The sequence below is a fragment of the Maniola jurtina genome, chromosome 12 (genome assembly GCF_905333055.1).
Source record: "Maniola jurtina chromosome 12, ilManJurt1.1, whole genome shotgun sequence".
Lineage (NCBI taxonomy): Eukaryota > Metazoa > Arthropoda > Insecta > Lepidoptera > Nymphalidae > Maniola > Maniola jurtina.
In genome coordinates this window covers 12,052,514-12,074,285 of record NC_060040.1, presented here as the reverse complement: position 1 = coordinate 12,074,285, position 21,772 = coordinate 12,052,514, and the positions used below count along the sequence as shown (strand labels likewise).

The window sequence follows — 21,772 nt, the reverse complement described above, 5'->3', positions numbered from 1 at the left end:
ATGAACCGATTTTTTTTTTGTTTGCAAGGTGGCTTGATCGAGAGTGTTCTTAGCTACAATCCAAGAAAATCAGTTCAGCCGTTTGAAAGTTATCATCTCTTTTCTAGTCCTTCACTGTAACCTTCACTTGTCGGGGGTGTTATAAATTTTTAATTTACACTTGTAGTGATATGAAATTGCCTGTAGATACCAATTATCGAAAAATGTTATGTATTAAATTGCTGATGTGTGTTAAGTTAAAAACTTACCTTGTCCTAATCCTTAACTTAGTTAAAAAACCAAAAGGCAACTTCTTCTTGTATTCATTTTTGTTTACATTAATCGCGACAACCTTCGCGTGATAACGCGAGTCGCAAATATGTAACTGGTCTTTAAGTAGCAATAGAAACGTATATGTTAGTTCTATTTTTAGACAGAAGCTTTATTTATGTGTTGGGCAAATGTTAGTCTCTCCATTGTTGCTAAAAAGTAAAATGTTTTGTATTTTTACCCCGTGTTTCCGCGTCGGGAAACTGACACGACGTAAAAAAAGCTTTAGCGATAAATTGTAGAGAATACTTTTAGTCGCTTAAGTAACAATATGAATTATGGTTTTATGTAATACATGATACACTCTATCGCTTTATTTTCGGTGCGTTGATATACATATATCAGTCAGTCAGAGCGCTGGAAAAATCGCGTCGCTTACGTTCAGGTATTTGCGATTTGTTTATCTTTTAAGGAAAACTAAAGTATAGATGGAAATGCGCTAAGAAAAGAGGATGATTAAAGAGTAAAAAACCGGTCAGTTGAGTGATGTAACCACAGGTATTCAGATTTTCCCTGATTTGTGCTAAAAGACAATACTATCTGCCTTTTATGATTCCAAGTCAACGGGAAGTAACTTAACTCCCGTGGCGGGTCTTAACAGACAACCAGAAAGACAGACAGACAACGAAGTGATCTTATAAGGGTTCCTTTTTTTTCTGGAGATACGGATCTCTAACAACACCAAATTGATAAAATAATAGTTTGTAACTAAAAAGTATATGCAATTACCAGATATCGAATTGCATTACTGAAAAATACAGTCAAAGAATGAAACGTGTAAAAATAAAACATCAGCTATTGCGATTGAGGTTTCAGATTCACACTTTCTACAGACTTGCTGCAGTCGGTTACCAAAATATAATATGATCGATAGACAACTTTCTCTTTTTATTCCAAGTCACAATCTCAGATGTTAGACAATAACGCGTTTTTTCTAAAGATCTTTGGGTTTTGGTGTTTACGGCATAACGAATAGGGTTGCCACATCTTTCCAAATTATGTAATGTTTTTTGCCTACCGTAAATGCATACCCCGTGTCGAATACCTCATGTGCATGTGAATGTGTCGGTTTGCTCAAGGATAATACTAATATTATAAAGGAGAAAGTTTGTATGTGAGTGTGTGTGTGTGTGTTTGTTACTCCTTCACGCAAAAACTACTGGACGGCCAGCCCAATGGCTGAAATTTAGAATGGATATAGATTATACCCTGGATTAGCACATAGGCTACTTTTTATCCCGGAAAATTAAAGATTTCCCACGGGAATTTTAAAAACCTACATCCACGCGAACGAAGTCGCGGGCATCAGCTAGTAAATTATAAATTATTAAAATTTTGATTAGCTATTAAGAGAGCGAGTCTATCTTCACATCTATCAGGTGTCACACAACACCTCCCAGCTTTTTTACTACATCCTGAATTTTATCCCAAAAATGTGGCAACCCTAATAACGATTATTTATTAGGACGGATACACACGGGTAGAGCGGATGTCAACGTTATATTAGCTATCTGCATGCCTTTCAGCCCAATTCGTCCATTAGTTTGAGCTGTGCGTTGATAGGTCAATCAGTCAGTCAGTCATCTTTACGTTTTAATTATTTAGATTGAAAGGCAGCTTGAAATAGCAAAAAATGAAACACTAACGACCGGATCCGGCGTTGAAACACCTCATTGTTTCCGGCACACTTGATTGGCTATTGATAGACCGAGTCCAACTTCACATCTGTCAGATGACACTTACTCGGAGCTTTTTTACTACATCCTGAATTTTATTCCAAAATTGTGGCAACCCTAGTAACGACTAACGAGCCACAGTTAATCACGAAAGTGGGTTTGAGTCTTGATGTTTGGGGAAAGGCGCGATTAAAATAAAAGATTTTTGTGAGGCATTACTTTGAATCAATCTGTGAATTGTTTGTTTGTCTTGTGTCAATGATTATTGATTCTTTATCGCACGAATAAATGGTAAAGCAGCATAATGAGGACTGATAGAAAGTGCTTGATTACTACGAAAAAGTGTACATAATATTTTGTAGTTGTACATAAGGTAGGTATAATAATGTATGTGGCATGGTTATTGATACAAAATAGTATCGCTACTACTATTACAGTACCATTTTACCTACTTACCTTAGATAGTTAATTATTTCATAAGTGAAAATTGGTAGATACATATTAGTGACTTTCAGTCAGGTTACAGGCTGCCTGAAGTAGAGTTAAAACGAAATATTTATGAAACCCAAAACCCCAAAACTGTCAAATCGGAATCCTAAATTGCTTGGGTTGATAGGTACTAATAGGTAGGTACATCGATAAATCGCTATTATTTATTTATATTAGGGCTTAGACAATTAGTTCTATGCCTTAGGGCCGATTTTTCAATAGCCATTACTGACAAATAAAGAAGTTTTAAATTTATTTGCATTAGTTTTATCGTTGAAAAATCAGCCCTTATTTCAAAGACTACCTTACCTATGGAATAGATGAGTTGGGTAATAAATTAGCTAGCACAGAACGTACCTAGACTCATTCCAATACCCTCCCTAAAAATATAGATATTAATGCTCAGATTTATAAACATTTTTAGGGTTCCGTACATCAAAAGGAAAAACGGAACCCTTATAGGTCACTTTGTTGTCTGTCTGTCTGTCCGTCCGTCCGTTCGTTCGTCGTGTCTGTCAAGAAAACCTATAGGGTATTTCCCGTTGACCTTGAATCATGAAATTTGACAGGTAGGTAGGTCTTATAGCACAAGTAAAGTAATAAATCCGAAAACCGGGATATTTGTGGTTACATCATTAAAAAAAAATTTAATGTGTTTCAATTATCAAAGTAAGATAACTATACCAAATGCAAATCATATGAAAAGGCTTTACCTGTACATTCTAAAACAGATATTCATTTATTTTTTTGCATAATAGTTTTTGATTTATTGTGCCAAATGTCAGAAAAAATACCCGAGTACGGAACCCTCAGTGCGCGAGTCTGACTCGCACTTGGCCGGTTTTTTTTTTTTGCTTATTACAGTGTATACTAGAAACATAAAGCTTTATCAGCATTGCCGAGGCGGGAACGCGGCGCGTTATCGTCGAAATCCAATATCCAGTTTATTTTGATACGTCCAGCCGGGCATAATGAAAAGAGAGGATAACTGCCTGGATTTATTCATGGGCTCAATAAAAGCAGCCTTTTGAATTTGATTCCGTGGAATTGGTGGGATATTATGCAAACTCTTCGTATAGGTACCTAAACAAATATTATATGAGCTTTACCTATCTGGAGTTTTCTAATGCCTTTGTTGTTGCCTCGACGTTTTGTTAGAAGTTCCCTAACTGTTCTGAACTGTGACACTAGTGGACGGATTCGGGATTTCCTTTCAGAATGAGAAGGTTCAGGCCATAGTATAGATAGACATACCTAACACTTAGGCATTTTTAGTATTAGTATCGATCAATTCCTGGCTATGGCCTTGGACGCGCATATTTATGACAGAATGCATTAACCTAAAAGAAGACACCACAGCAAATATAGATTCACTCCACTAATTGGTTTCTAGATTAGGTAGATAGGTAAGGAGGTACGTGTTAAAGAAACCTCCCGCCAGAATAATCAGACCTAAGCCAATTAAAACAAAATTAAACCAAGCATAAGCAAAACCTCCTCTCTTCGCATTTTTCGCGATTCATGTACCTACATTCCAGCATTATCTGATTACTCTACCTGTAGGTATGTAGGTAGGTAATTAATTGGAAAATTTGAAAGTTCTTTTTCTTCATAACTTTCAAACCTCCAAAGTAAACAGATAAGTAAAAATTAAATAATCTGATATTTTTAATAAATTTTAAAATTTAAAACTAGATGATGTTCGTCTAGTTTTACATTTTAAATGGTGACATATTCTAAGTATGTCTCAAGGATAAGCTCTCTTTATGGGTATTAACTGTAGTCAAAATTACTCAAGCGGATGGGTTGTTGAAAAGAGTATTCAAAAAGGTAAGTATAGGAAAATCAAGAATTTGAAAAAAAACTGAGATTTCGTTTTGTTTTACAAAACCCTATAAGTATTTCATTAAATTTCAATCCTACACCGTTGGAAAATTCTGCCTGAAGACTGAAAAGACTTTTATGAATTTTATTTAAAAAAATGTCCTCCCGAGTCAAAATAAATGTGATTAAATTAAACCTAAACTCATTCATAATACAAATAAGCAGAGCCTGATAAATTTTTGCACTTATAAGGCACTCAAATTAAATTCAATTACTTCCTAACAGCACCTCTGTCTCGGAATGAATAAGTTATTATTTGTGAGAACTTGTTGCCGCTGAGATTAACCAGGCGCCTGCAGAATTCAACTCTGATATTCACACAGCCTGTTTATTATTTTACGTTTTCACTGCGGGCGGTGCCTTTGCTATAAAAATAAAATATTGACGTCTTTGACCGCCTAACTAGAATTAACTAAGATTTTTTAAACTCCTTTCAAAATTCAAATCACTACCCATCACTACCCATATTATTATAAATGCAAGAGTGTGTTTGTTTGTTGCTTTGTTGGTTTCTCGCAACGGAGCATAGGATCGAAATGATTTTTTACATTGGTGTAGTTAAAGATCGGGAGAGTGACATAGACTGATTACTTGTTATACCGGAAAATCAAAGAGTTCCCCCGACATTTTTAAGAACTTAATCCACGCGAATGAAGTCGCGGGCATCAGCTAGTTCAAAATAATTGGCTATTTTATACAATGTCTATAAATGTCGGTAAATGATTAGGTCCTTATGTGTTTTGACTTCTAAACAATCAAAATACTTAGTAGTAAATATGCAGGTTTTAAGCAACATGATAAAAGTAATAGTGTTTATCTAAAACTGGAATTTTATTGGTAAACTTAACATAATAACATTGCCAAAACCTACAGTAACTATCCACAGTTCGAAGATAGATGGTTTTCCTGGTTGAGTGCCTACTAGCTGCAACCCGAAAAATTCAAATTTTACTTTCAAAATTGATTTAATTACCTAACTGTTTACAAGACAGATAATGTTTACATTACTGAGCTAGAGGTCATCAAAATATCACGTAATAAATCCAAAGAGTTTTAGGTAAAATATTGGAATCAAAAACTTATAAGTAGTAAGTAACCTTTATTTGAGCCCTCGACATATATTTTTGGCATAACAAAACAATGACGTGAAATCATCGTGAAATCGTTTACTTTGAAATGCGAGGCCATAATATTATAGAGAAATTTAACAGCCGTAAAATTGTTTAATTAATTCCAAAATAAGCTATTAAGACAAACAGTAATTAGGTCTAAGACAAATTACCAGAAAATTATTTTGGAACGAATTATTCGAGTATCAATTTCATGGTTTCTACAGCTGTGGATAACGGTGCTAGAAAGACTATTACAGTAATATCTCGTTTAAAGTTAACGCCAAGCACCCGTAGAGGTATATTAATATTTGCAAATCATACCAGATTGCATACGTAACTTAATTGAATGACTGTGAAAACGGCGTTACAATAGCGCTCGCATTCTCGATAAATAATATTCTTCGAGAAAACTTATCACCCGTAATGGGTTGCGTAAACGCCCCACTGCCGGCTCCAATGAACTGGAAAGCAAGGTCTCCGGCTGGCTTATTGTAGTTGACAGTAGCGTTCTCATTAGAACCAGTTAAGACAATTACACAGGAAGGAAACGACCTGGCACGGACTCCCATACCCCGTGAAAACTATCGCGCGACAAAGCCACTGCTTCGTTCCACTGGATCGAAGGAACTATAAATAAACTGTGCAATCCCAAAATGACATTAGTTGCACGACATTGGTGACAATTACATCAGTAAGATGTTAAAGTTAGTTTTTATACTCATCCTTGCGTTGATGGGAACGCAAGGGATTAAAGTTGAAATAAATAATGAGAAGACCCCATTCGATTACGTGAAGGAACGTTTGGGTTCAATGCCAATTGACCGAAAATTCGGGTTGCCACTATCGGACTCTTATGAAGTGGAAGAAAGTGAAGACTATCCACAAGAACAGGAGAAAATCAACGTAGCAGCGTCAACAGCTTTGAATACTGTGTCGGGTGTGAGCGGGATTGGTATTGGCCAAGGATTAGGGTTAGGAGGAATTGGCTTAGGTGGATATGGCATTGGCCAAGGCTTAGGTATTGGTCTTGGTGGATTGGGCGTTGGTGCAGGAGCAAGACTAGGTGGAATAGGAAGTGGAATTGGTGGTGTTGGTATCGGTGGAGTTGGTACGGGTGGAATCGGTCCTGGTGGTGTAATCGGCCCTGGTGGTGTAAGTCTTATAAATCCCGCTTTGGGAAGTATTGGCGTTGGAGGAATCGGTTTTGGAAATGGTCTGTTTTATCATCCAGTTTTAGGCTCCCAAGTTGGCGGTGGTTATGTAGACAAAAAAGCTTATGACGTTGAAGAAAAAAAAGGGGCGGATGCCAATATAGAGAAAATTGAAAAGAAAGCCGGTGAAGAAGCTAAACATGGTCAAGAAGGATTCCAGCAAGCCGCTGCAGCGGCAAAGGCAGAAAAGGGTGAATCGAGTTTTTACAAAGATGAAGAGGCTAAGAAAAAGGCTGCTGGGGATGAGAAGTTTTACGAAGGTGGACAGAAAATTGATAAGCACGGTGAGTAAATTTTTAATTTCTCTAAGTGCAAATATACGAGTAAATACATCTAAGGACATAATTATTATTATTATCGGGCAATGATAAACAATTGAACTTAATTCGTGTGCTTCTTTTCAGGTGCAAATGAAGAGGAGCTTAAAAAAGCTAAAAGTCACAAAAAAGGACACGTTCATAAGGGATTTAAGTCATCTAGCAGCAAAAACGAGGAAGAAAAATCTGAAACATTTTACGACGAAGCCCACGACGAATCAGACCACAAGATTGCCGGACATAACGCTGGATCCTTTGGAGAAAACGCTCACCAAGGTTTCAAAGGGGCACATGAAGAAAAAGTACTTGACGCAAATGCTCATGGCAAGGAAGGGCATCATGCTGTGCAAGAAAAGATTGACGATTCCAAAGCTAACAAGGTGAGCATTCTAATTTAAGAAATCTTCACTTTGAAGCCTAATAATTTATCTATTCTTATCTATCCTGAATTTTCGCACAATTGGGCAGACATCTATCACACTAATATTATAAATAGAATAGAATAGAATAGATTTTTATTCAAATAAACTTTTACAAGTGCTTTTGAATCGTCAAATAATTTACCACTGGTTCGGAATGCCGTTCCTACCGAGAAAGGTGAAAAAATAAAGGCGAAAGTTTGTATGTGTGTGTGTGTGTGTGTGTATGTTTGTTACTCTTTCACGTAAAAACTACTGGACGGATTTGGCTGAAATTCGGAATGGAGATAGATAATATCCTGGATTAGCACATAGGCTACTTTTTATCCCGGGAAACCAAAGAGTTCCCACGGGATTTCGAAAAACCTAAAACCACGCGGACGTAGTCGCGGGCGTCAGCTAGTGTTTCTATAAGATCTTTAGTCTACTGTAAAATTCCACTTTTGTATTTCTTCGGTCGTGGCCAAAGTTTCGTTTTGACATAGTCATTTGTTGCTGATATCTTCTTAATTAAAAACAAACTTTTCAATAAACCCAAGTAGTATTTTTAAGCAACAAAAACAACATAGAAACTATTTTAAGTATCAAACGCTATTAATTTAATTGAGAACAAAATTCTATTTTTTATCTTTTAATTTTATTTATAAGGTAATTAATTGTTGAAGTGTTGTTATTAACAAATCATTTCGTTGATTAAAGTATAGCTAAAGTAAATACAAAGTTAATTATAACATTAAACATTAACCTAATAACATACCTACATGAACGCTTTCAAAACTGTTAGTTTTTCATAACCTAGGGGGCATTTCACGTCAAGCGGACAGCCAAAAAAAAGTGAGGTCGTGGATTTTGTTTATACTCTGGTCAGTTATACTTCTAGTAGACGTGGATATATACACACAATGTTTTTTTCGTATGATGCTTTATTGCTGAGTTATGAGCTTTTAAAAATTTACTAAGAATGAAGTCCGTTATTTTTGGATGCTTATTATTTGTGACAATTCATTTGTAAAAAAAAGTAAAAAGCATTGTTTATTATAGTTAAAAAGTTGAAATTTTTATTTTTTTTATCGAATTCTAAATTTAAATTTTTTAACGTATAGTAAACCGGAAGTGAACATTTCAAATCGATATTTGAGTAACTTGGCCAGAATAAAAATATTTTTTTTTTACCGTGAATTAAAGCTTACATGTACTTATTTTTCACCAAAAAAAATTGTAACGTGGAGTCTAATAGTTTAGGACTTAGAGTGGTTTTATTAATTGAGATTGAAACAGTATTAATTAAAATGGAGTGTTTTATTTTGTAACTAGCTGATGCCCGCGACTTCGTCCGCGTGGATTTAGATTTTTAAAAATCCCGTGGGAACTCTGACTTGCCATGATAAAAAGTAGCCTATGTTACTCTGCGTCCTTTCAAGTATCTTTATGCTAAAAATCAAGTTGATTGGTTGCTTAGTCAGGGCGAACAAATCTTGTGGGAACTTTTGATTTCCCAGGACAAAAGTGGTCTATCCGTAATAGCCCATCCCCGGGATACAACGTGTTTCTCTACCACGTAAAAACATTTAAACGGATGATCCTTTAAAAATCCCGAGGGATCACCAGGATTTAGGAATGCAATTCCTTACAGCATCAGGGTTGAGGAATTGGGTCCTCGAGGTCAAAGCCAAAGTGTTTACCTGTTATAGATACCTTCCATATCAATTTATAACCGACAGTTTCCAAATCCCACCAGCTTTAGTGATGGGGCCCCTGCAGCATCTGGATTGAGGAGTTGAAATCCAAATTTTTTATGGAACAATGTCGCAAAGTTCCTTTATCGATTAAAAAAAATTACGCAAATCGGTTCAGAAATCTCGGAGATATCAATGTACATAGGTAGAAAAACACAACTCCTCCATTGTTGAAAGTCGGTTAAAAAGTAGCCTATGTTACTCCCTGGCCAATCCTCTACTTGTCTGTGAAAATCCCGTCAGAATGGGTTCAGCCGTTCCGAAGATTAGCCCGTTCAGACAGACAAAATTTTTAAAAACGTGTGATTCAGTTATGGTATCGTTTAAATAACCATATGAGCTTAATATGTGGTAGTTATTTCGAAATTACAGACAGACACTCCAATTTTATTTATTAGTATAGATTACATTTTATTTAAAAAATCTTTTATTTTTGTATATTTCATGTTAGAATGAATGAATAAATTATTCATAGCGTAGTATTTTAGCATGTTAGTGCATAAACCCGACTGCTTAGAAAGTGCTCATAGTTATATCTATGTATTCTATATGCTCTAAGTCCTAAACTATTAGACTCCACGTTACAATTTTTTTTGGTGAAAAATAAGTACATGTAAGCTTTAATTCACGGTAAAAAAAAAATATTTTTATTCTGGCCAAGTTACTCAAATATCGATTTGAAATGTTCACTTCCGGTTTACTATACGTTAAAAAATTTAAATTTAGAATTCGATAAAAAAAATAAAAATTTCAACTTTTTAACTATAATAAAAAATGCTTTTTAATTTTTTTTACAAATGAATTGTTACAAATAATAAGCATCCAAAAATAACGGACTTCATTCTTAGTAAATTTTTAAAAGCTCATAACTCAGCAATAATGCATCATAGGAAAAAAACATTGTGTGTATATATCCACGTCTACTAGAAGTATAACTGACCAGAGTATAAACAAAATCCACGACCTCACTTTTTTTTGGCTGTCCGCTTGACGTGAAATGCCCCCTAGGTAGTTGAGAATGTGAGAAAAACGTACTTTGCTTGCGTAATAAAACAACTGAAGATATTATATTCTCTTTGTTTCAATACTTTTTTTTAATTGAAAATATTACAATAAAACTTAAAGCTAGCCTATCTAATTACTATGCAAATCATGCCCGCATGAAATGGTGCCAAGAATACTGGCTGCATTTCCACGCTGGATAGCCAGGCGGTTAATAGGTATAGGTACTTAAAATAATATAAGTGGCGTAGTGTTTCATTTGGTTTTTGTTCAAAGTTTTATTTAAAATTATATCAAGTTAAAGTTAAAATTGTACCAACTTGTATATTTACAAGCATTGAATACTTTACTGAAACAGGTAGGTAATAATTCCCTCGGGTACAATTTTTCTTGGCGATCTTAGTTTGTAAATTGAATAAAACAATAAACAATAGCCAAACAAACTGAAACTATGCTATTTTATACCGAAGGCCGACCGCGCTATAAAATTCAATCGTTGCTTGCGGTTTTCATTTGTTCGGATTCAAATATTTTAGTATCCACGATGATAGTGACAATATTTTCTAATATAAATAAAATACTCTCCTTATCGTTTAGATATGTACCTGATTTTTTATAATAAATGTCTTGAATTAATTTTTTAACTTAAAATAATTCACAGTTTTTAATATGATTTCTGTGCTGTGCGAGTAAATTTAAAGCTAATTGTTATAAAAGCGGTCTCTGGTCAAGACGGTTGCCGTCTAAATCGTTCAATTAGGGCCGGCGCACATATGGCGGAGCGCAGCGCAGAGCATGCCCGTGAAGTTATCTAATCGCGTGACACATTACGCGAATTTGTACCAGAGAATGCGCGAGCACGCGCGGGACTGCGCGCGGATGCGCGAGTATCCGCACGGATGCACAATTGATTTTAGATATTATTTCAATGAGGACGACGTCGATTATATTTTGACTGTGAAAAATGCTCTGCGCTGCGCTCCGCCCTATGTGCCCCGGCCCTTATGAGTGAGGGAATAGAGAGTGCACCTGTGTTCACACTGCCTAGTAGGTTGGTCTTCGTTGAGACTGGATGCTATGGTAGAATTTTTCACAGAAAGATAATGTATTTTTCTTTTCTTCCTCAGGGCGAGTTCCTGCAGAAGGGCTATCAGGAGGGAACAGAACTCTTAGAGAAATTCAACAACCTGGGCGCTCAGGCAGTACACGGTCACCAGGAAGCGAGTGGCGGCTATCAACATAACAAAGGAATTCTGCCGATACATTAGTCAAATCATACATTTAAATTGAAGTCTTGCAAAATATCAACCGTGAATATTTGGTCAATAAATTCGTTATCTTGTTTTTGAACATTTGATTTTCAAAAATGTGTCAACGGGACCCTAAAGCCTCCGCTGTCCGTCCATCCACCCATTCGTTTATCAGCGGGTATCTCATGAACTCTTAAGGATCTTTATTAAGGTATCTATTGATAGAGTTGAAATTTACTATTGCCGCTATATCGAAATTTTTAAAATGGCCGCCCCGTAAATTAAAACATTAAAAGTACACAATCTTGTAGGATTGTACAGAACCCTTCGTGGCGAGTCCGACTCGCACTTGACCGGTTTATGGTACTTGAAATGAAATGAAATGAAATGATTTATTAATTTTGCGAAATCTGTTTTCGTCGTGAGAAGGATCACGATTCACGACCCTCAGCAAAAGCTCAGTAAATGGAAACACCTCATTGCTGAGGGTCGTGATCCCTTTTCACGACGAAAAGAGATAAGTACCATAAACCGGTCAAGTGCGAGTCGGACTCGCCACGAAGTGTTCTGTACCGTCGTAAAAGGTAAGTACAATAAAAGGAAAAATCCTGACTCACTGACTGTTATCAACCCTTGGACTTAGAAACCTGAAATTTTGCACCAATCTTCCCTTACCTATAATTAAAAAAGACAGACGGACACACTTTTCCATTTGAAAAAGAATAAAATAAAATAAATAAATAAAAAATTTATAATATTAGTACATATAAGTTCATAGATAAATATAAGGATGATCAAATAAAACGTTTTATACGTAATATTAAATTTATTGTTTACCAAATTGATAAAATAATTGCTTATTAAACTAGCCTACAATTTATTTACAAACTAATGCCCCTAAACAAAAAATTATCGTATTAGGTAATAGGTACTTCAGCTATCAAAAATAAGAATATGAAAATGTTAATTGAAGACATGCAAAATTAATCCAAATTGTTATACTATACGGAGACTCAGTTAATTTGCAAATCAATAAGGGAGCTGACGAACAACTTCAGTTCGTTATATTACCAAAATATCCTAAGGTGTCGTCGTCTAGTTGGCAACAATCGTACGATGGCACGATGCGTTTTGGTCGTGCGATCCAAATGGTCATACGTTGCTCCAACAGGGTTGTCCTGTGTATACTGACCTCCTTTCCTACTTGATCCTATATTTGACTAGCTGACGCCCGCGACTTCGTCCGCGTGGATTTAGGTTTTTCGAAATCCCGTGGGAACTCTTTGGTTTTCCGGGATAAAAAATAGCCTATGTGCTAATCCAGGATATTATCCATCTCCATTCTGAATTTCAGCCAAATCCGTCCAGTAGTTTTTGCGTGAAGGAGTAACAAACATAAACATACACACACACACACACACACACACGCATACAAACTTTCGCCTTTATAATATTAGTGTGATTTCATGATCGGACGATCAAACCCATCCTACGATCGTTATTAAACATTGCCTGTGCTCGCGCGATGGCTTGCGAGTTTTAATTACGACACTGTGAAGATGTTTGAATTCATCGTGCGACAAAAACGCATCTTCCCATCGTACGATCGACGACGCGTAATGTTTTTCCAAGCCTCAACATTAAAATTATAATAAAAAAAAATAGGTAAGTACAACAAAATTAAATAATAACATAAATCAGTATTTCCTTCAATGAAACGTAAAAATTACATTTTTCGGCGCACCCATTGCAGTACGGTGATAGGTGATCGCTTCCATGAGCGAGTTGAATCATTTGACTGCGTGCTTGATTGACTTAAAAATAAGTCCTGACTCGTGATTAACCTGAAAATATTAAAATTGCTTGAGTTTTTGTTCAGAATCGTGAGCCAAGAACAAAGCGAAAGACAAATCTAGTCGTAAACTCCGTGCGGAATTCCACACGCAACGGAATTCTTCTGCATTTTAAATCAGAGTTCTTTAGATTTATTTATTTAAGAAGATTTATAAACCGGAAAATAAAAAAGTTCCCTCGAGATTTTTAACAAACCAAAATCCGCTTGGACGTAGTCACAGACATCATTTAGTAATTCAATATTTTACATTACATCAGAATTCCAGATTCACAAGAGAATTCACAAGAGTGAAAAAATTGCATGGGATTTTGAACCTATGCAATTTAACCTATCTCTGAACACGAATATTTTAAGTGAAGTATAATCATAACTAGAACTTTACACTACTTTGGGTAACCAATAGTGGGGTACAGTGGGGTGCATTGGATATGGGGTGGTCCAGAACGCCATATAGATTTTAGATTACCTACATGGGGTGCTAGAGCACCTCATAGCGTTAAATTGTCTCTCCTTTATAAAAAACCATTTTCTGTCAACATTAGTTTTCTTCGTGCGGTTATACAGGATGTAATTAGAACGCTAGCGAAAATGTAGCACTATTATTACACTACCTCAACACAATCCAATACAATAACACACCTTAGGTATATTTGAAATTTTAGTTATTATTTTTCAAACCCTCAATGTATAGCGCGCGAAACTCGGAGTCAATGACCTTGTGGCACCTATTTTCGCAACGTTCGTTGATCTCTAGCATCAGTCAGGCGTTTTATTTGCAATACATTCCAAAATTTAAAAATTTACGATTTTCTTAATTATTTTTAAATCGCATTTTTTATGGTACCTATCTTTTCAATAATCATTAATTCACCTGCCTTCATTTTTGCTAGCATTCTAATAGCACCCTGTATAACGCTTAAAACGCAAAAAAAAAACGCATTTTCTACAAAAATGTTAATTTTGACTCTAGAAAAGTATTGTATTGGCTCATGAAATCCTCAAAGGACTCAACAAAAGTTTTAAAGAGAAATTCTACCAAAAAGATTCTGCACAAAAGATTCACAGAAAGAGTTCTGAAAAATTCTAACAGTTAAACATGAGATGTGGCAGCTCTACTCCCTAGGATAACTCTATGTCCCTAAGACTCGCGTAGTTTCAACTGACTCGAAATAAAACATGAAATGTACGAATTACGACACTTCCAGTGCACATAAACTTTACGGGCAAAGATTTTACGGAGCAAAGTTCCGGGTTTTGTGAGGCTCATACCCTACAGTTACACGGCTGCCATGTTTTTATTTCCATTACTTTCCAATGGGACCATATCACTAAGCCTCCGCTGTCCGTCTGTACGTCCGTCTGTCAGCGGGCTGTATCTCGTGAACATACGAGTAGGTATCATCGTATAGGTAGGGAGTAGAAATTTTTACAGAATTTATTATTAGTGCGGTATAACACCAAATAATAAAAATTTCAAAATGGCCATCCCGAATATTGACAAAAAATTATAAGTGTTATTTCTTGTAAACTTCTTAGAAAGTTTTCAGGAACTCTCTTGCCAAAGTAAATGAAGCTTAGTTTGAGTTTTATCAAGAAAAAACCCTCAACACTGCGATCGACAGGAGTTACGATTGACACCGATGTTCGTTGGAACATGTTAAAGTGCATGACACGGGTCTGCCCACGAAATACAAATTTAATTTGGATTTTCGCAATTTGTAAATTAATACGACAAAGTAGGCTTATATCATTTAATTGCGCCAATGGCAGTGTCATCCTCACAGGTTTCTATAAAAATCTTTACTTGAAAGGGTCCAGTTTAAAAAATTAGTTATAGTATCGACTTATTTGTGAGTAACTCTTGTCAAACTCATTATTTTGACTAATTTCTTAAACTGAACACCCGTGTCATGCACCTTAATAAGAAGCGCTGCATATATGTAGCCAGTGAATTCTAGTACAGCATTTATTTTTATGTCAAAAATCAAGTCGTGTAAAGGTTAAAAATGTATTTCGCAGAGCAATCGCAAGCGTAATTTCGACGCTTGCAATACCATTTTACAGGTTCTTTAAAAAGTAGGAGTACCCGGCCGACTCAGGCGCAGGCGGAGTGAACACCGTCGAAGAGATCTTGTTAGAGTTGTTTGACTTCTGAAAATTGGGAAAAATAAATACTTAAGGCAACTTAAAACGATCTTTTCTTATTCTAAAGCTGACGAGAACAATTAGATTTCTGTGCGATTTAAAAAACCACATCAAAAACGATCCAATAGTTTTGACCAAATTCCTCTAAGTATATGTACTTAGTTAAAATTAAAAAAAAAAACAGTTTAAATTTTTTCGCCTGACTGACCAAAATAAACTTCATCCGTGTGGGTTTAGATTCTTTGAAAATCCCGTAGGAACTCTTTGGGATAGAAAGTAGCATAAATATCCGTTTCGGCATGTAAGTTATCAGCTGCTGCCTATGATGCCCGCAAATTCGTCCACGTGGATATAGGTTTTTTTGAATCTGTACGAGATTAGCGCTTGGCTGCAATCAGACCTGCTGGCAAGAGGCTGCATCATGGAGCGAGCTTGTCTACAAGATGTCTATTCACTCTTGACGATGATAATGATGATGATGATGAAAAGAAGAGAAGAAATGATTTTGTGACTGTTATAATATACCTGACTGTGCGCGCTCGTGTTGCCAAACCGAGGCATGATTAAACGCGTCGGGGTCATCAGGTTCGTCTGATACGGTTGCTAGGTTAACAATATCAAAATATTGTATTGCAATTGGTAGATATACATAAGTACTTAGATTATTATAGTATTCTGAATATTACTAGTAGCTATAATATAAATGTCGTGACAACAAATCATAGGACTGCACATTTCACAACAAACCCTTTTATTTGATATGTCGCATGGTAAAGTTTGCAATTTTTTTTTTACTTATAATTTTCCTAAAAATGACCCCCATACTTAAAATTCATTTGTTTACGTAAAATTTTCGGGTTTGGGTCACAGAAAATCATGTACCTAAGTATGTATCCAACTTAATCGGTCCAGTACATTCAGCGCAAACTGGTTATGACAGACGGGTAGACAGACAGACACACGAGTGATCCTATAAGGTTCTGTTTTTTATTCGGACGTACGGAACCCTATAATAAGATAAGCATGGCAGCTCGCAATACGTTAGGTACTTAGATTTTCCACATATTTTTTTTGTATAGCATTATTCAAAAAACGTAAAAGCAAGTGGTAGTCCCTCGTTCCATGAATTTTCCAATAGGGAATATCAAGCTTGAACATTCCCTTTACGGGTTTTATTGTACTTTCAAAAACTCGTCTCCGTAAACTGTACAAAATTTCCGATTACTAATTTCTAAGTAAGTATAAGTTTTATTTTCGAAAGTTCGATTTTGTAATATTAAAATGTGGATCAACCAAAATTCTCTTTTTATCCCTTCTTTTGCCTCTGCTCCCTTTTATCATGTCCGAGTGTTGAGTTAAGGATAATTTTATCGGGAACGATTTTATACTATTGGGAATCCCCTAAACATGGTTCATCACCTTTTAAACTTTAGGGTTAAGCGATAAGGGGGGAGAGACCCGTTCTAATGTCCATGTAAACAAATTTTTATCTATCGGTACAATATCCAAATATAACTTCGTAATTATTTTTATTACTACAAAGAAGTGACCTATAGGAAACAGGAAAAACATAACTGGTCTCCGATTAGTTTGAAATACTACAGGGTCAGACATAAAAATTTTGAATTGCCTATAGAACATAGATTCATACGAGTGAGTATAAATAATAGGTAAGTATACTACAGTTATACTATACCTAATGATGTCCGCGAATTTTTTACTGTCGCGAGTTTAAAATGTCATAGAAACTCTCTAATTTACTAATATAAAAATTAGCCTATTTCACTATCCAGGTTTTCAGTTATGATGCAAAAAAATCAAATCAATCCGTTGCAGCTTGATTGAAGGACAAACCAATAAATAAACACACTTTCGCATAGGTAATATTCGTAGGGGTTTTATTACAGAGACAGGCTTTTGCTCGCGACTTAGTCCACGATCTGTGCAGATTTAGAGCAAGCCCGATTGCGAAAATTCACCGCGCGATTTTTTCCTTAGAATTCTGTGTCATGGAAATTCGTTTTTTTCACGTGTACATACATTTTCATACTTTCACAGAATTTTGCGGGAAGAATTGCGCGATGAAAATTCGTAGTGCGGGCTTATCGTTAGGTTTCAAAAGGTTCAATGCAGTTAGTTTAATAAGTAATCGAGATTTATCTAGGTATATAAATTATATAGTATTACTAATTATGTATGGACTGGTAGGTATATCATGATACTGATAAGAAAAATGTTGATCTTACGCTATACGGAGTGCTTTTGGCCGGTCGCTTATAGGTAGGCGTTGACTGGATGTATCCGGGAGAGATATTGTTGCCCGGGGAAATTGGCACGTTGAATGGCGACGTTTGTCCTGTATATATAAAAAAAAAAATCGTTATCATTGTTATTCGACGAATTAATCGAATGTGGGATTTGACGCCTAGTAAATATAATCTCTGCACAAAGGAAACGGAAAGTCTAGTCGTGTTTTCATCATCATTATGTCAACCCTTCGGTTCGGCGGTATACTACATACGGCGGTACTATGCACGGGTTTCCTCTCAGAATGGGAAGGGTATGTTGTTCATACCATCTTCACTAACCTTATTTTAAAGAACTCTCTGGTAAAATGGCGACCGCTGTGATCTTATAAGCAAGAGGTCGCAGGTTCAATTGCCGATAAAGGCAATCAAACCTGCAACCGCAATCAATACGATTTTTCAGTAACAATGTAAAGTCTACCCCTAGTTACCCCTGGACAAAAGCTGCGCGTTAAGCTCGCACCATCACCCCATTTTCATTTTCCTAAAGTCATCCATTACATAACATTTCGCTTAGGAATCCCCAAAAGGCAGATTTCATAAAAATAACATAGGTACCAGAGTCCGGCATGCAAACTGTCAGCCATTTAATATGCCCGGGCCGTCTAATTAAAAACGAGTGCTTTTGACCGGCCGCTTTTTAGAGGATTTTCGTATGAATAAAGATGAGGGACAAATTAACGGCGACCTGGGATTTTGTTCTGAAAACTAATTATAAATTTATTATAAGGGTATCACAAAAAATGCTTTTCGTATGAGCGAGAGTTTTCCAATTTGAAATTCACATTACAAAAACCGGACAATGGGAGTTGAACTCGCGTGGAAAGGGTTCTGTAAGTACTTAGTACGATAAATATGTAAGTTCCTACACAGTACACACAATATTATGTTATTTTAAGACCATAGACTTCTAATGAGTTTTCTAGTCTATAAGTAAGGAAATGTTTTCCACATTATTTTCAAAATTTAAGGCTCCGGAAATAAGGGGGAGAATTCGGAAATAGTTTGACATGATGAAAATTGTAGTCGAGGCCTCTAGGATAACGAAACAGCTGTTTCGTGTGGCGGCCATTATATTCCCGTACTAGTGCAAATTTGAAAGCTTTGTAGGCTAATAATAAATAATTGGTGTTGTATAAGAAGTTACGGGGCTAAAATTCTCTGTAGACAATGTTTCCTTACTTGGCAGTGTAGAGTTCTGGGTCTCCATTCTCTTAAACATCTTTTGGTACTCTTTTATTTGTTTGTGCTGTTTCTGACAGAGCTCCGTCATCCGTTTCAGCTCCGTCCTTGCGGCGTAGAACTTCTTCGTCTGAAATACAATTTATTCCACTATGTTTGCGCTCCGATTGCGCTCTACGCATCTGCAACTACTCCAGTAGTGGATGCATAAGCGTTCTAGGCGGTGGTGGTTTTAAAGGTTCCATACCCGAAGTATACCAACGAAACCCTATTACTAAGACTCTGCTGTCCGTCCATCCGTCTGTCTGTCAGCGGGCTGTATTTCGTGAGCCGTAATAGGTAGAGAGTTGAAATATTAATAGAATATATATGTATTTCTATTGCCGCTATAACACCAAAATATAATAAAATTTCAAATATGGCCGCCATGAAAATTAAAAAAATTAAAAAGTGTTGAATGCGTATACGACCGATGGTACGGAACCCTTGGCCTCACTTGAACGATTTCTTTACGAACACAAAGCATGTTTTTTATAAGCGTATAGTGGTGCATTTGGAGCGCAAATATTAATTATTTATTGATAATAACCTAATGCCTTTTAAAACATAAATTACTACAATGTTCTCTGATTAACACGATTACGACATTAATAATCTCCTGAATCCTGCAGACAAATTGTGAAAAACATTTTCTTTTATCGCGCAAGTAGGAATTTAATAAAGAGCGGACATAACAAACTTTGAGCGCAAAAGGGTAGGGTGTTAATTAGGTTGAGTTAATTACGTTTTGGGGGATGCTACCTGGAGTACGTTTACCTGAAAATTTTAGATTGTCTGAGGTTCTATTACACTGCTAGCTCTAGCATTCTTACACACAGGTCCAAATGTTAGAAGAAAGGAAGCTTCTACAAAGTAACTTCTATTATGCTCTTCTCCAGATATATTATCTTTCACAAGATATAAGGAAATATGAGTTCTGTAATGTTTTCTTGAACCCTCACGACAAACGGTCGTAGAGAGTCGTAGGATTCAGGCGGCACAGACGGAGGTGTGTGGAACTTCCTACAAGAGCTTCTTCTGGTTCTTCTGGTGCTGCAAATGGTCATGGCCCATGGGCGGTGGTAATGACGGCTCGCTTCTTCTTTCGGTTCATGGCATATATTTCCAAAATTAACCTTAAGCTTATATATTAAAAATATCGTAACATAATATACAATTGAATGGGAAGTATCCAGGAAGTAACCTTCATTGAACATGTACTGCTCACCTAACAAACAACGTGACTTTGCTAATTTTATAAAAAAATATTTTTAAACTGTTATAAGTATAATTGCAATATGTCATGTATTGGAAACATCTATACGTGCCGTGCCACACATTCATCCTATCTTGGTCTTCCTCTCGTCTTTTTTCCTTCCACACACATATCAATTAAAAATTCTTCTAGTTATAGGTATGATTTCCTTCCATCAGATGGCTACAAATCATCTCCCGGCAGTTCGTGCTGATCTTCATCGGTGGTGGAAATCCAGGCAATGGGAGCTAATGGTGTCCTGTCCCACGAGAGTAGCATCCATCCATTGTAACGATTTAAATTCACGTGGCGGCTAATTTCATCGCTACCCGTATCATTCGCGGTACTACACTTTTCTCAGGATAATATGGAAGCCTTATCGAACCGTATAGGTATAATGAGTCGTACCCGAATTGTGGTATGTTCCGCTATATGGCTAACTCTCTGGTGTTCACATTTTTAACACTGTGTATATGTGTTCCACACTTTCGTCTGGATGTACATTCTATACTAAGCCTAACACTAAACGAATTTTGTTCAAACTTACACCCGTTTACAAACTGTGTGTTTCAAAGGCCGAGCCCTAAAAGACCGCGGTTTGTAACTGTCAAAGGAACCTTCACCCTAACACTGGCGGCGTAGTTAAATACGCTTCGTTTACGTCCCAAATAAGTTAATTCTATGTACATACATAATAATACAACGTCAAACAACTAACAAGATCTTGAGGCCGAATATGTGTCATACATATTATTTTGTAGCAACATTTACTCATTGATTTTCTGCCGATTCCAAGCCGAGGACTATCCGCCCGTCTGCGCTGGCCCTAAACTATTAAAATATTATTTAAGCTATACTTACGAGTAAGTACCTACTTACTTACCGATTGTAACAAATAAGAAAGTAAGCGGCGTCTATGCCGTCTTTGAAATTCTAAAACTTCACAGCATTTTTTCAATAAATCATCGGGATCTGTAAAATAATCTTGAATTTCTTGATTCATCTGCAAAAATAATAATTTAAGTATCAAAAGTATTTAAACTTTATTAAAATTATTGTTTCTCTCAAAAATCTAGTACTTAGCTGCGTACTTACGTCCGGGGCCAGTTTCATAATAGAACATGGTACTTTGCAAACAAGACAAATGCCTTCTTTCAAACCTAAAATGAAAATTTCTTCAAAATAAATAATACTACTTATAGTAGTATTAATCAAAATGCAATTATCAAACATCAAAACTAAACACACCATTGTTCAGGCAATTGTTGCAAAACATATGACCACATGACGTTAAATGAAGAGTTATTCCGGGTTCTAATTGAGTAATACAATTATTGCAATGAATCCAATCCATTTTTAATTTGAAATAAACAAAAATCTAATTAAGTTTTTCAATAATGTCATGTTTTTGTTTTAATGTTACTGAATAAATCATTGTGATTTAACAAGTTCCGACATTTTACTTTTTTTTTTTGCCGTAGGTTTTTTATAGTGGAACTTTTTACAATATATTTTAGAAGTTCTTTATATGAACGTTTACTATAATTTTACTTTAGTAATGTAAACATTTTGTAAAAAAAAAACC

General features: G+C 35.9%; 2 protein-coding genes across 5 annotated transcripts; one reads left to right on the top strand and one right to left on the bottom strand.

The window, feature by feature from the left end:
• Positions 1-5,560: 5,560 nt before the first annotated feature.
• LOC123870300 (suprabasin-like) lies at positions 5,561-11,505 on the top strand. The gene is made up of 3 exons (XM_045913540.1): positions 5,561-6,965; positions 7,086-7,378; positions 11,283-11,505. The coding sequence occupies exons 1-3, from the start codon at positions 6,167-6,169 to the stop codon at positions 11,421-11,423; spliced, it is 1,233 nt and encodes a 410-aa protein (XP_045769496.1). The 5' UTR covers positions 5,561-6,166; the 3' UTR covers positions 11,424-11,505.
• Positions 11,506-13,122: 1,617 nt separating this feature from the next.
• Positions 13,123-21,635, bottom strand: LOC123870306 (probable E3 SUMO-protein ligase RNF212). Of its 4 annotated transcripts, none has more exons than XM_045913546.1 (8): positions 21,436-21,635; positions 21,283-21,347; positions 21,071-21,190; positions 18,894-19,023; positions 17,652-17,761; positions 15,931-16,008; positions 15,347-15,411; positions 13,123-13,249 (listed from the first exon to the last, which is right to left on the bottom strand). In XM_045913546.1, exons 1-8 carry the CDS (start codon positions 21,539-21,541, stop codon positions 13,132-13,134), a joined length of 792 nt encoding a protein of 263 aa, XP_045769502.1. In that variant the 5' UTR covers positions 21,542-21,635; the 3' UTR covers positions 13,123-13,131. The 4 variants fall into 4 exon arrangements, with proteins under 4 accessions (XP_045769502.1, XP_045769503.1, XP_045769504.1 ...); XM_045913548.1 differs by having other exon boundaries at positions 13,193-13,249; positions 15,315-15,411; XM_045913547.1 differs by lacking the exon at positions 15,931-16,008.
• Between the last annotated feature and the right edge of the window lie 137 nt (positions 21,636-21,772).

Excerpts from the sequence above, each read along its gene's own strand:
- LOC123870300 (XM_045913540.1), top strand. The coding sequence starts at position 6,167 with ATGTTAAAGTTAGTTTTTATACTCATCCTTGCGTTGATGGGAACGCAA. Across the intron at positions 6,966-7,085 it reads ACAGAAAATTGATAAGCACG|GTGCAAATGAAGAGGAGCTT; the intron begins GTGAGTAAATTT and ends GCTTCTTTTCAG. Across the intron at positions 7,379-11,282 it reads ACGATTCCAAAGCTAACAAG|GGCGAGTTCCTGCAGAAGGG; the intron begins GTGAGCATTCTA and ends TTTCTTCCTCAG.
- LOC123870306 (XM_045913546.1), bottom strand. The coding sequence starts at position 21,541 with ATGGATTGGATTCATTGCAATAATTGTATTACTCAATTAGAACCCGGA. Across the intron at positions 21,348-21,435 it reads CAACAATTGCCTGAACAATG|GTTTGAAAGAAGGCATTTGT; the intron begins GTGTGTTTAGTT and ends TTTTCATTTTAG. Across the intron at positions 15,412-15,930 it reads ACACGAGCGCGCACAGTCAG|AAGTCAAACAACTCTAACAA; the intron begins GTATATTATAAC and ends CCCAATTTTCAG.